Source organism: Aspergillus ibericus (assembly GCF_003184845.1).
Source record: "Aspergillus ibericus CBS 121593 unplaced genomic scaffold BO80scaffold_16, whole genome shotgun sequence".
NCBI classification, from domain to species: Eukaryota; Fungi; Ascomycota; class Eurotiomycetes; order Eurotiales; family Aspergillaceae; genus Aspergillus; species Aspergillus ibericus.
In genome coordinates this window covers 552,431-565,984 of record NW_020292114.1, presented here as the reverse complement: position 1 = coordinate 565,984, position 13,554 = coordinate 552,431, and the positions used below count along the sequence as shown (strand labels likewise).

The following is a 13,554-nucleotide window of genomic DNA, read 5'->3' as shown; positions in this document are numbered from 1 at the left end:
TGGGCTGGGGAGGCACAACGTCGATACGACGCAAAAGTCAACCGCCGAGATCTGCCCATCGGGTAGCTCGGGGCCAATCAGTGGAACAGCCAAGGCATCAGCCACAGCTGGCAATGAAAGTATGACGTAGAAGTAGCCAGGCCGAAGGGCGGAAAGGGATCATCCTCACTATTGTCGTCGTCCGTCTCCGTTAATTATAATTCTCACTAGCAGCTATTGGTCTTTTTTTTATTACCTAAAGGCGTCCCCGTCGATTATCAGCGAGTCAAGGACGTGCTTTACGTAGGAGTGCTCGGCGGAGGGCAGCTACTTAATTTTGCCGCCCATCATTTAAAGAGCCCTTTGGTCCCGCTCCCTCCCTCTCTCCTGATTTTTTGTTGCTTCCTATACCATCTTCATCTTGTCATAAGCTACTCCGGCTATTACCTTTAACCTCCATCAGTCTGTTCATTTGAAGAGATCTACATCTCCCACGACTCACAATGCCTTTCACTGCCTCGTAAGTCCCCCGTCCCTCGACGTCATCGTTCAGCTGCCTACCAGTTCAGTCGCGCACATACCTTGTCCCGGATATGGCGGATTGTTCTGCGGTCGCTTGAAAATCGAAGCTCCTGACGATGAGGACGGAAAGTTGATGGGTTGGCTGACACCACTGGGAATATAGGGACATCTGCAAGATCATCTTTGCGATCATCCTGCCTCCACTGGGCGTCTTCCTCGAGCGAGGATGCGGCGCTGACCTCCTGATCAACATCTGTTTGACGATTCTGGGTTGGCTTCCTGGTGTAATTCACGCCTTGTACGTGGTCCCTCTAGTGGTGGTTGCCCAGAAAATGGCCGCTAACGTTTGCATTTAGCTACATAATTTTCAAATACTAGACCGCCCTTCGTCATCCTTGCTGCCGCCCGCTTCGGTTCAAAACTTGTCGACTGGGGTTCACCTCGTGCTACGATTGTAACCCACCAAACCGAGCATTTGAATTCAAGCGGGTCGAGGTGATGTTGTCAGCATCTTAGGACCGTTCCGCGGACTCCCGACGAGTCTAGCCTAATGCAACCCCGCTAATAAGCACGGTCATTGGGCGGATGTGCAGCATGCTCAGTGCGACGTGTGATGGCGATAGGGTCTCGGTTGTTCCTTTTTCTTTTTGTGGTGTTATTTCCCTTGTGTCATTTTTTACTTTTTTTTTGTACATCGCATGATACCAGCTCACTTTGATACTGGGCTTTGCTTTTGTTTTTCTCTTGTTGTTGGCACTGATCAGCTTAATGATTGATGACAATACCAAATTTATTAATTGATTGCATTCTGGGCCCGAATAGTAACTGCTTGTGGCATAAGCAGGCAGTAATCCCCGGAGTGGGTATGGGGAACTCCGCGTGCCGATCGATTCCTTGACTTCGCGCTCAAGCTAAAGCTGTCATGTGATAGGTCTATCTACACAGTTCTAGATATAGTTGTAGTTGACGACTTCAACTCAGGTCGCCGCATTTTACTGGAATCTCGATAATTCAGCCTCGCTGGTTCTTCGGCCAATCACTTCCAAAGGATCTTTGGATCGACACCTCTCTGAAGGCGCGCGGTTAAGCAAATAGGGCCAATTTGATTGTTTTGGCTGGGAAGCTCCCAAATCAGCTGACCTGACATCATGTCCCGTCCCCGTCTGCAGGGTCGGCGCCAACACGGCGCGTATTCCATCGCCAACATCCATCCAAAGTCCAATCAAGCCGAGCAAAAACCCTCCTGAGGAACTGCGTCCGTTGACTACGTGTAGTGCGTTTGGGACGATGTTGCCGTGTTTCATCCAGGCGCCTATGGGGGCTTGTTCTCCTTATTCCGGTCTCGAACCTTGATTCTATCACTTTGCAGCCACTCAGCGCCATGAGAAAACATGGGTTGACGCCCATGATGGCAGTATGCGGTGGAGTGTGCTGGTCCCTGAAGTTGCCCCTTCTCCCCTTATCGCAGCCGCTCTGTCTTGTGTCTGATGCTTAAGTCAACTTGAAAGCATCAACCCTTCGAACACCTAGCGTTCTGCTCTTTTCGCTCCCTAAGGATGATATCCTATGACTATCAATGACTTCAGGGGTAGGACTTCCTCTGCAGTGTCACTGTTGATGTATGTAGGTTTGGACTGACCCTGAAATTTTATCCTGCTCGCAATTCCTTGGCTTGCATCTATTCAGAGTTACCCGTCTCCTAACTGAGAAAAGATGTGTTCACAAGATGTTCTCTTCTGCTGGACGGCCATTCACGGTAGCATTATCGATTTTCGCATGCCTCGCCTACGGTTCACAGACAACTTCTCCTACGGCGTCTGCGACATCGCTGTCTGCTTTGATTCCGACTTGTGCGGCAGACTGCGTCAAAGAGTTCATCATAACCAACTACCCGAACAATGTATGCTCTGAGTGGGACCTCGATTGTCTGTGTCGGACGAATACGACGAGCGGTTATACACTTGGGGAAGGGGCGTTCCGATGTAGCCTTTCTCTGTGTTCGATAGAAACGGTATTCAGCCCCGACCTGTACAACATCTGCGACTCGGTACCCGGAGCCTTGCCGCGGACCCATGCTACGATCACTGCTACAATAATGCCAACGGGAACAACGCACACGCTAGGGACTACGACAGCGACAGAGCCTACAGCGACAAGAACAGGATTCTCTAATCCAAGCTCCAGCTCCAGCTCCAGCTCCGACACTAGGTCCCTGTCTACCTCGAATACGAACCCGGGATCGTCAACCAACACTGAGCGTGCTTCGGTTACTACTGCAACCTTCCAAAGCCCTTTGACGGTAACTTCATCACAAACTCTTCCCACGAGTACTGGAAACACCACTAGTAGCGGCCAATCGGCATCTGCAAGTGCGTCGGACAGTAGGCTGGAACCTGCTGCTGTGATTGGGGTTTCCGTTGCCTCTGGAATTTCTGGATTCTTCATCGTCGGAGTCATCATATATTTCTGCTGTAGGAAAATAAGGCGCCGAAATCAGCTCAACAAAAGCCAGGATTTCTTCGAGATTGGAGGTGTCATGTCTGAGCCTCCGGATTTTGCATTTCCCCCACGACGGCCAACTGGGCCCCGGCCCATGCCCACCACAACAGATAGGGACTCTGAAACCTCGAGACTGATAACTCCGTTTGAGCCAAGGGCTCAGACTCCCGCAGTTGTCGTTACTGGCCCGGGAAATTACCACAGTGGTAATCCATTGGGGATATATAGTGCCGACAGGATTGGGTTTGCGATATCCTCTAATTCTGAAGTCGAGGCCTCTTTGAGCCAATCGTCACCACGAACGCTTTCGGACCTACTCCCAGATAAGCCATCACTTGGGCTTTATCCAGAGCCATTGAGGTGGAGTCGCCAAAAACAGCCGAGGCCGAACAGCCATGCTACTTTATTCGAAGAGGATGTGACAAGGCCACGGAGCTTTCTAGGCGCATCGTACCGAAATCTGAACCCATCAGCCTCACCTAGTCGATCTCAAGGAGGTCGGCCCCATCCTCGAGCTCCCATGGCCGGGCTGCCTGCAAATCCTCGTGCGATGCTTCATGGCTTTGGAGAAGACCAGAGTGGGAAGCTTGCCATGAAAGGTCCTAACTACCGAAACATGACTGTCGATGCAGACACTGGCGAAATGATTCAATCCCCAAACCAAGCCGACACCTATAACGGGTTACTATATCACTCTCCTCTCTTGGACACCGGCGAGTATAGCGATGGAAGCCGGCAAGATCGCGATGCTGGTCATACGCGAGTTGTCGGACAACCATCGCCCTACAGTGCTGCAAGTCGTTCGCACCATGATGCGGAAGCGAAGAATACCATGCTGTATAGTCTAGACGACAAGTTCGAGGACATTGACATTAACGGCAAGACCAACAGGATACATCGCGAATCCCGGCGTTCGGGGAGCCTTCGGCCACTCACGCCGGTGCGGGAAGTCAGGACGCCGATACACGAACCCCCCAAGTGGAACTGGGAATTTTCCTCAAGTGACCACCTCGACCTTCCTCGGATGCCGTTCTCTGGGGCAGTTAGTGCCGGTCAGGAGATCGTTTCCAGACCGCGGATCGTGCGACGGGACGATATCAAGAGGGTCCAAATTCGGCGCAAGCCACATCCCGAGGGTTCAAACGCACCCTATTCGCCTGATGACTACTGGCTTGGTCATAGTCCAGGATACGGAGCAAAATCGCACGGACGCAGGCAGTCGACCGATTCTATTCGCTCCATCGAAAGCGTGAGAGGCCACATGCCTAAGAAGAAACCGTTGCCGTCGGAGCGGAATCTCATCCCGTCGCGCAGCGGCTCCGATCTGATACTACGCGTGGATTAACGGGATGCGCATAATCTAGTAGCTAGTGCTGCATCATCTATTTATTTTTGGGCGCGAGGGTTAGAGCATTTCATTGTCGTCGGGATGGTCCAGTATATAAATCGGGTATATTCATTTCCATTGTATGATATGGTTTTCTGTTCTTTGGGGGTGAGAAAGTGGACCTCTTTCTCTCCATGACACCACGCTTCGTTGCCCTTTTTTTGTTCTTGTGACTTGTACATATGCCCTGGACGTGGATGGATTTGGATGCGGGCTTTGGACAGGCTGGCTGAGGGTCTGATACGGTGGCCATGGACTTCCATCCTTGCCCCACTCTCTGCCTGTCATCTGAAAAGGCTCAGCCTAGCTATTGCAATGGCGTAAAGTCTATGAGGTATTCGAAATGGTCTGAGAGTCAGATACGGCTACAGTCATCATTCCGAAAATCACGCAAAAAACTGGGGAGTCTAATTCCCGGTCTACCTTCCCGTAACCGAGGGCGCGCACCCCCCATGAGGCAATTATGGTTCCAGGTTTACCGCATGGAATTCCCATGTGAACTAGTCGAGGATGACGCTGTTGATACGAATACCTGATACGGTACGGCCAGAGCCGGCGCGGTTCCGCCATGACGTCAGAGCGGCGATCCGCCCTGGCGGATGACTGAGGCAGTGAGGCAGCACTAATACTACGCTCTACTATTATTACCTCATTCGACTCGGAGAAGCACAACGGCTGGCAAGGGGGAGGCTTGGGATGTAACGTCCGCTCCGATGCTTCGCTCTGATTGTGGCTGACAGAACCAATCGTTCAGGAGGGGGCCCTAGGAATGTAGATGCGTGCATTCGGTAGTCTGGTCCGTTCCCCTCCTCGTCGCCCGGCCTGTTATCGCCCAGGATGCGGATGATATCGATGGCTTGCGTAGGAGAAAGCCTGGCGATGCTGGGGTGTCATTGGTGGTCCGTGTATTGTAGGACGATGTAGGACGCAGTACGGCGCAGTACGGTGTAGCACGGCGTGGTAGCCCTGTGTATGGAGACAGATGGTATGGTAACGCACCCGTGGATGGTTGATGTCAACTTCGCTCCGCCCTCTGCGTCTCTCATCCTCATGGCTTCGTGCAACTCGCGCGGCCCCGATTGATGACCCGAAAACAACCATCCTGCCCACCCAAACATGGATTTTGAGTGGGTTGACTTGACCCGATTTCCCTGATTAATGGTTCGTACGGTAAGTTGGTCTCATCCTCTCTTTTCCTTCTCCCCCACCCCTCCTGGCAGCCTCGGCGTCTTTAGACTGCCGACGCGGTTGGCGCCTTGACCCGTTGCTTGGAACGAATCACAGCGCCAGCCTCCTCCATCATCGTCCATTGTCAAGGGTGCGTCTGGCATGTATGGCTGACTGACTTCTACTAAATCCTCAGGCATACCACTACGGATACACTACGACCAAAGACAGATCCACAAACTTTGGTTACAGTGGGGTTGGTCAACCACCCTCGCAATGACTACAGAATCAACACTGCCAGTCTCCAGTAGGATTGAAGCCTCTGTCCAGACGCGGTCGATGACGGCGCCACGGGCTGCATCGCCCAAGGGAGAATCTCCCAGGCCTCCCTCCACCGCTTGACTGTTCGGTCGTATATTAATGGCTCTGGCATCCCATTGTCATCCAGAGTTGACCCTCTTTTTTGGCTCCCACCCCACCTTGTCCTTCCTCTTCACACCCCTCATCAGTGTTCCATACTTCCCTGTTCCTCGCTGCACATCATCGATTCCTGCCAGGAACTGCACGGAGTACTGTATAGCATTGTGTCTGTTAAGTGCATCCTCGCGAGCTCGACTGGGAGCACTGCCAGGATTCATTGATCATCTTGCTTTCCTTGTTGTTTCCGAAAATTGCGCGTTTGAGACAATCTCCCCTGGGGATCCTCTTACGTAGTGGTCGATCGATCTTCTCAGCACTGGCCATTTCTTGTTCCAGCCGTTTCTTGTTCTGATCCTGGGTCCACAGGAGGTCCACATCTACTGTCGCCACTCCGCCCGAATTACATTGTCGCAATGACAACAACCGACGGCTTCGGTACCCCAAGGGTGCGCCGGCTGTCTAGCCTGGACGCCTGTCGGGCCGACCTTTATGGGGGTCCTAATGTGGCCATCCCTCCTAAACATTTGATGGCTTCCACCTTATCCCATGAAACTGCCATCGAAATGGACATGGCCAAGCAACATATCGACGACGAAGTTTCCTCCACGGAGGGCTCTCCCCGCGCTGCTTCCCCGATTGCGGACATGCCTTTCACCACTGCTGATGATTTCGCCCTGGCCTTCGACATTGACGGGGTGCTTATCAGGGGTGGGGAGGCTATCCCGGAAGCCGGCGCTGCTCTGAAATATATCAATGGAGAGAACCCGTACGGGGTCAAAGTGTACGTATCTGAATTCTTTTCGTTCGCCTTCATACTTGTGCTCTCTCCTCTCCCTTTCCCTCTCCCTTTCCTTTTTTTTTTTTTTTTTTAATTCTTTTTTTCCCCCCTTAATTGAAAACTTGCACTGACGTTCCTTCGCCAGTCCCTATATTTTTGTAACGAACGGTGGAGGCAAGACGGAGGAAGAACGATGTCTGGATCTCAGTCGACAGCTCGAGCTAGAAGTCTCCCCAGGTCAATTCATTTGTGGCCATACACCAATGCGCGAAATGGCTGAGAGGTATCACACGGTTCTTGTCGTCGGCGGCGAGGGTGAGAAATGCCGTGTTGTAGCCGAAGGCTATGGCTTCAAGGATGTCATTACTCCCGGAGACATCATCAAGACAAGGCACGACACCACTCCGTTCCGGAAATTGACCGAAGAAGAGCACAAGAACTCGCGGGTTCGAGACTTCAATAAGACTAGGATCGAGGCAATCTTCGTATTTGCTGATAGTCGAGACTGGGCTGGCGACCAGCAGATTATCCTGGATTGTCTGATGACGAAGGACGGCCACCTGGGCACCCGGTCCGAAACTTTTGACGAGGGGCCGCCCTTGTTCTTCTCCCACAACGACGTGGTCTGGTCCACCTCGCATGAACATTCGCGAATCGGCATGGGGGCCCTCCGAGCGTCTCTGGAAGCGCTATACAAAGCTGTTACCGGCAAAGAGCTCACCACGATCGCCTTTGGCAAGCCCCAGCTGGGCACATATCAATTCGCTATGCGTCTCTTGCGACAATGGCGGAAGAACACCCATGGCATCAACAAGCCGCCCAGCACTGTATATTTCGTGGGCGACACCCCGGAGTCAGATATCAGGGGTACGAACGAGTTCAACGAGATCAGTGACGCCCACTGGTACTCAATCCTGGTCAAGACGGGTGTTTACCAGGAGGGCACCATCCCTCGTTATCCACCGAAGAAGATTTGCAACAATATTCTGGACGCGGTCAAGTTTGCCATTGACCGTGAGATGTCCAAAGGCGACAAAGAGTCGGCCATTATGGACGATGCCGATTCCGGTATTGACTCGGAGACAGCTTTGCGCAACTGATTCTACCCAGGCTGGTTGGCATGCTAAACTGTTGTGACAGTAGATTTCTATCTTTTACGTTGGTCTACTCTTGTCAAGGAATCCCTTCACTTGGTCGACTATACTGAAGGGCTGGCGGGTATATGATCTTTGCATTGTACTCACACTGTTCCAGTCAGGATGCCGTTACAGATTGATAGAAACGTCCAGATACCTATAGGGATGCTGGAATATGATACCTTTTTGTGATAATAGAAATGAGATTTTAATGATATTGGATGATATACCAAATGACTTCCGCATCTAGATCGTAATCTACCATCACGACAACCCCTCACCAGTCTGACACTAAACAGTCTCTATCCAAACAGTAGTAGCCCCGATCATAGTAATCCTAATCCAACTCCAACCCAACACCACTGCCCAGAGCACAGAGCATGCAGCACACAGCCCCCCTCAAACCCACCCTAAACCCAGCGGCTCTATCCATCCACCAATCACCACACCTAATCCAAATTCACAATGGCTCCAACCGGAACCAATCCACTCCAACCCAACCCAAACAAACTCCGTGCATAGCAATAAGTAAGTACTATGGTAATAGCGGAAGCCAGAAGCCCACGGGAACACCCAAACAGGCAACTCCGGGCCCCGCCCCATAGCTTCTGATTAAGGTTAGGTAGACAACGCCGGACTCCTCAGCATCCCGCACGGCAGACGTCAGAACGCGGGGGAGGAAGGATTTCCGGGCGATTTAAGTGGTGGAATGGGATGGGGCGTGTGTCAATGAGTGGATGTGGAAGGTACTACGGAGTACTAAGTGTGGGCTGCAGGCTTGTGTGGTGCAGGGTGGAGGAGAGGAGGGGGATGCATGGCGATGAATGTGGGGTGCAGTGGAAGAGGAGAAGAAGGAGAAGAGTAGAGTAGTAGAGTGGAGTGTGTCATATCCTGTATGTATGGTTGTGCTTATGTTCATGTGAAGATGTTGGGTTCAGGTCTGGCTTGGTGTGGTGTGGAGCGGTATGGGGATGGGTAGGGGGTGTATTTCTGAGACGGGGCGGATAGAGTCGGATATCTGGGTTTGTTTTTGCGTTTTGTGTTTGAGGGTTTGTGCTTGTGCTTGGCTTGGTTTGGATGTATGGTGGTTTGTCTAGTCTATAGAGTGTGTGTATTGTATTGTCATGGTGCAATGGAGTGGAGAAGAAAGTCTATATGGCGCCCTTCGTGGTGATATACTGGTGCTTGTTGGCTGTTGGTCGTGGCTGCTGGCTGCTCAAATCTCGAAAACTTGATCAAGCCAGTGCTTGATGACCAGCTTGCCCTCGTCGAAACCCGGTTTGGGTATCCGGACGATAATCGCGGCGTGGCTATGTCGATGATTGTGGATGTAGACTGGGTGCCTTCGGAAACCAACGGAATTGAGGGACTCGATGATGGAGAATTGGGCCGGTGTCAAGGCGAGGGTTGGGAATTCTTGAGTTTCGGAGTCTTCATGGGGAAGTAGGGGCTCAGACGCACTGTCTGGGCTCGCGTCGCGGAGGGGTGTATTGCCTTTGCTCTCCACGGCTCTTCTGCCTTTCCTTGCGGATGCCGCTTGTTTGGGTTTCTCCTTGTTCTCGGTCATATCCATGGAGAGGTAGTCTGGGTTTTGCCTGGTGACTGCGTGTTCGAAAGCCTCTTCGATGGCATGCTGGACCCCTTGGACCATGACGGGGACGCGATAGCGTCCAAAGACGGTTCCCAAGGTTCCTTCTTCGTGGAGACGGATTCGTCGCTGGCTGCGGAAGGTCTGGATGGCAGAGTTGACGAGGAAGATAGGGAACCCGATGAATAGGATGGTGGTGAAGAGGAGTTGGAAGGGAATATCGGTCAAGACACTTGTAAACTGTTGCTGTGCTTGGGAAAGGAGGGGTAATGGCTTTGCGTGTTTCTTCTCTGACGGTATTATATGCATGTCAGGATCAATCACAACCGGTTCATAGCCCTTCACGTAATTGATGTGGACGTCTTCCGGCTCGTGGAACGGGTTGATCGGTGAGATAGCCGTGGTGTAGTATATCGTTGAGCGGTCGTTGACAACATTCGCATACACGGTGCGATGCCTGAACTTTTTCAATGCTTTGATGAAGATGCTGTCCTGGTCGGCTAGCACGCTGAGCAGCGGCTTGCCCGAGTCTCGAAACGAATCGATCATGAACAGTTGTTTGCCTGAGATGGATATGGTGTGAGGCCCCACGTTATTCCACAGGAAGCCCCAGGTGCCCTTCAGAGGATGTCGCACGCCGACATGCGGCGACACAAATGTGGTGAAGTTGACGGGTTCAAGCTTATCGAGCCATCCCCGGGCATACAACAGCCCGAGTGCATATCGAGCTACAAGGCCCCCAAGAGAGTAGCCGACCATGCTCAGCTTTGTGATGTGATGCCCTGCTGCTGCCAGCTCCTCCAGTGCTTCTTCAACCTCATGTGCCACACGCTCTCCACCGACCTCGATGCCATCGTAGGTAAAGTTGCCGGAGTTCCGCTTGGCGGCCAGGATATGGAGACGATCCTCGCTGTATCGGTCCCTCAGCGATGAGGTGATATAGTCCAAATGGGAAGGGTTACCCCAGAGCCTGTCAGTCGTGGCGTATATGTCAGTGAATTTGGTCCGGCATTATATTCAGGGGGCTTGTCTCTCACCCATGGACCAAGACACAGAGGTGGTCGGCATTCCGTGACGTCTCTGCCGGCGTACGGCCGCTATCAAGCTCCATGGTATCCTTTATCGAGATGGTGTCAATGTGCTGCGATGCTGTACTGAATAGACTTTGTCCGCTTCTTCAACATTCTCTGGAATGGCCGGCTGAACTCGAAAATATATTCTTCGAGGATGAGGCAGTGTATCTATTCTGGTGGCTGTCAGATTGGCCTCCATTGGCCCCTTACTAAGCCCCGATAAGGGACGTCATCGGAAGGATGCCTGGACGACGCCTGTGAGAGAGCCCCCACCCAGCTAATCCGTGTAGTCTCTCCATCGCGTGGCATAGCTGCTATCGAATAAGGCCTGTAGACTGAAAGGCTCGGCCTCGATTGAATTGGCCGAACAGGGGAGGACAAGTGGCTGGCCCTCCTGCAGCTGCAGACATGCGCCTGTTTGCATGGTTTGCACGGCAGCATCCCGAACTGCAGCGTCGGCTTCAGCTTCAACTTCAACTTCATGTCCAGTACCTCTTCAAAGTCTTGAGGCCTTCCTCCTTGCTCCATGGCAGATTACCAAGTGCATGTCTCATCTTATATAAGACAATTTTGAAAGACTCGGAATGCTCTGGATTGATAGGGTGTGCTAGTAGATATTTGTTCTCACTGCAGTGGCTGGCGGTTTGTCCATGGCAGGCACCACGTTTGGATAAGACGAGTGTGCTGGACACTCATTTGAACAGCGTGATCAACGCTCTCAAGTGGGTCCCGAGCCCGCAGCAGGCGCATTGGCAGTCTGAAGCAAGTTCGACCCTCACTTCCATCCATGTTGAGTGCAAGCTGCGAGCAATGCAAGACATAAACCAAGTCTCTCCAGACCTGATATATTGTCATTTCTTCTACACCTGCCTCAACGCTTCTTACTGAGGAAGCTTCTTCTTCTAACATGATGTTCGCACCTATCGGCCTATTCAAGGACATACCTTGTCCGGAAGGACAAAACTGCTTGCTCTTGACCTGCATGTTCTCTCATAAGAATATCAGATCCCCCTCAGATCTTCGAGAGACCCATCAGGGCGCACATGTATCACAGGCAACGCCGCACGATGCAGCAACAGCTTCAGGGCAATCGGGATCTGTCAAACCCAAAACACCAGCTACGAGTGAAGATAAAGCTAAGTCGAATGGCAAACCCTCGCCTATACCCAGAAAAGAAGTTGCCAGTCAGATCCCACCATCAACAACCGCAGCGATCAAAAGGCCTAAGCCCAATAGTCAAAGCCCTGTCAAGCTTCAGTCATTGTCCAGAGAGATCACTCCGCCAGCAAAGGCAAGCTCGACCCCAGCAAAGTCGAGCGCATCCACCTCGCACAAAGCTCGCCCACCGAGGCAAGCGCCACGGGAGAGCCTAAACCCTCGGATGCTGACGAAAGCACCTGCCCCCCATGGCGTGCGACTGTCTATAATAACCAAACTACATGCTGCAATGTCTGCTCTAAATGACAAAATGGGCAAAGACAACGAGAGCAAGGACAAGTATCTAGTCCTCACACCCAATGAGCTTATCACTATGGCCCTGGATGAAGAGGAGAAGACGGCAAAAGATAATCCAGGCATATATTCTAATGTCATCAAGCTCCGGATCGTGAAACTCTCGAAAATGAGCAAGGACGACTGGGCAAATGAAGTGAAAGTTCATCTGAATGAGCGCTACTATAAGCTTGATCCCGAGCCCGAGCACTCGAAACCAAAGGTTCTGGACACTGGGCTCAACACCAAAGAAGAAATAGCTTTGACGAACAAGCTGGTCACTCCCCTGCAAGGTCTGGAGGAGCACGGGTACGTGACTAAAGCCCCCACAGATGCGGAGGTGGAAAGTGCCAGGAAGGGCGTCATCGAATCCAAGGGGTGGGAGAAATGCGATCGGTGTGGAGGGAGGTTTCAGGTCTTTCCTGGTCGTCGAGAGGATGGAACATTGACGACTGGAGGGCAATGCACATATCACCCGGGGAAACCTCTTTATCCGCCAAGAAAGAAGACGGATCACATCACTGGGCATAGAGAGGCATACTTTTCTTGCTGCAACGAGTCGGTAGGAACTTCGGCTGGGTGCACTAAGGGGAACACCCACGTCTTCAAGGTGTCGGAAACCAAACGACTCGCATCAATCTTTCCATTCGAAAAGACTCCAGCGCAGCCAGACAAAGGGCCACTGCCGCCAATTTCCTTCGACTGTGAAATGGGGTACACAACACAAGGGCTCGAGCTGATTCGGCTCACTGCTGTTAGCTGGCCTAAAGGCGAAGCACTCTTGGATGTTCTTGTCAGACCCATAGGTGAAGTTTTGGACTTGAACTCACGTTTTTCTGGCGTCTTTCCAGAACACTACACGAAAGCCATCCCATACGGTAGCTCTGTCCAGACGAGCGCAGCGGTGCTGGAGGATGGGGAAGTAGAAGCGCCTCCCCTGCAGGTCGTCGAGTCGCCTGCCGCAGCCCGGGCGCTGTTGTTCAGATATTTACAACCAGATACACCATTGATCGGGCATGCGATTGACAACGACCTCAATGCTTGTCGCATCATCCATCCGACGATCATTGATACGGTTTTTCTTTACCCGCATCCACGGGGCCTACCCCTTCGCATGAGCTTGAAGGTTCTCTGTAAGAGACATTTGGATCGAGACATCCAAACAGGAGGCAGTCGTGGTCACGATTCCAAGGAAGACGCGATCGCTACCGGTGATTTGGTGAGGGTCAAGGCAGCAGAAACTTGGAAGGTCCTCAAATCTAAAGGATGGCGCATCCACAATGCTCAGCTTGTGCCTCCACCAGGCACAGCAGACGCTGACGCTGCAGCTGCACATGGTAAGCTTGGATTGGGAGCAGGCCAGAAGCGGACAAGCGCGACATTGGGGAATGAGGCATGACATGAAGTAGGATATGATATAGTTCAGTGATACCCACGGTATATACACCGGAAATTGTACAATATTTCTACACATTTTACAACGAATCAACGTAGGGTTGAGTGACAGATTGCTC

General features: G+C 52.1%; 6 protein-coding genes across 6 annotated transcripts; 4 read left to right on the top strand and 2 right to left on the bottom strand.

Moving 5' to 3' along the window:
• Positions 1-482: 482 nt before the first annotated feature.
• On the top strand, positions 483-879 carry BO80DRAFT_444470 (YqaE/Pmp3 family membrane protein; the record flags this gene model as incomplete). The annotated part of the gene is made up of 3 exons (XM_025721431.1): positions 483-499; positions 665-799; positions 858-879. 3 exons carry the CDS (start codon positions 483-485, stop codon positions 877-879), a joined length of 174 nt encoding a protein of 57 aa, XP_025576115.1.
• Positions 880-1,971: 1,092 nt separating this feature from the next.
• Positions 1,972-4,492, top strand: BO80DRAFT_57543 (uncharacterized protein). The gene is made up of 2 exons (XM_025724614.1): positions 1,972-2,124; positions 2,215-4,492. The coding sequence occupies exon 2, from the start codon at positions 2,228-2,230 to the stop codon at positions 4,343-4,345; it is 2,118 nt and encodes a 705-aa protein (XP_025576114.1). The 5' UTR covers positions 1,972-2,124; positions 2,215-2,227; the 3' UTR covers positions 4,346-4,492.
• Positions 4,493-6,387: 1,895 nt separating this feature from the next.
• On the top strand, positions 6,388-7,852 carry BO80DRAFT_434326 (phosphatidyl synthase; the record flags this gene model as incomplete). Its single annotated transcript, XM_025720864.1, has 2 exons — positions 6,388-6,755; positions 6,898-7,852. 2 exons carry the CDS (start codon positions 6,388-6,390, stop codon positions 7,850-7,852), a joined length of 1,323 nt encoding a protein of 440 aa, XP_025576113.1.
• Positions 7,853-8,539: 687 nt separating this feature from the next.
• Positions 8,540-8,956, bottom strand: BO80DRAFT_57373 (uncharacterized protein). The gene has a single exon (XM_025724612.1). It carries the CDS (start codon positions 8,805-8,807, stop codon positions 8,586-8,588), a length of 222 nt encoding a protein of 73 aa, XP_025576112.1. The 5' UTR covers positions 8,808-8,956; the 3' UTR covers positions 8,540-8,585.
• Positions 8,957-9,113: 157 nt separating this feature from the next.
• On the bottom strand, positions 9,114-10,893 carry BO80DRAFT_380686 (lipase ROG1 family protein; the record flags this gene model as incomplete). The annotated part of the gene is made up of 3 exons (XM_025716813.1): positions 10,514-10,893; positions 9,396-10,446; positions 9,114-9,338 (listed from the first exon to the last, which is right to left on the bottom strand). Coding segments are annotated over exons 1-3 (1,350 nt in total), but the record flags the coding sequence as incomplete, so codon positions are not given.
• Positions 10,894-10,991: 98 nt separating this feature from the next.
• Positions 10,992-13,490, top strand: rex3 (putative RNA exonuclease Rex3). The gene has a single exon (XM_025719325.1). It carries the CDS (start codon positions 11,457-11,459, stop codon positions 13,437-13,439), a length of 1,983 nt encoding a protein of 660 aa, XP_025576110.1. The 5' UTR covers positions 10,992-11,456; the 3' UTR covers positions 13,440-13,490.
• The last annotated feature ends 64 nt before the right edge of the window (positions 13,491-13,554 follow it).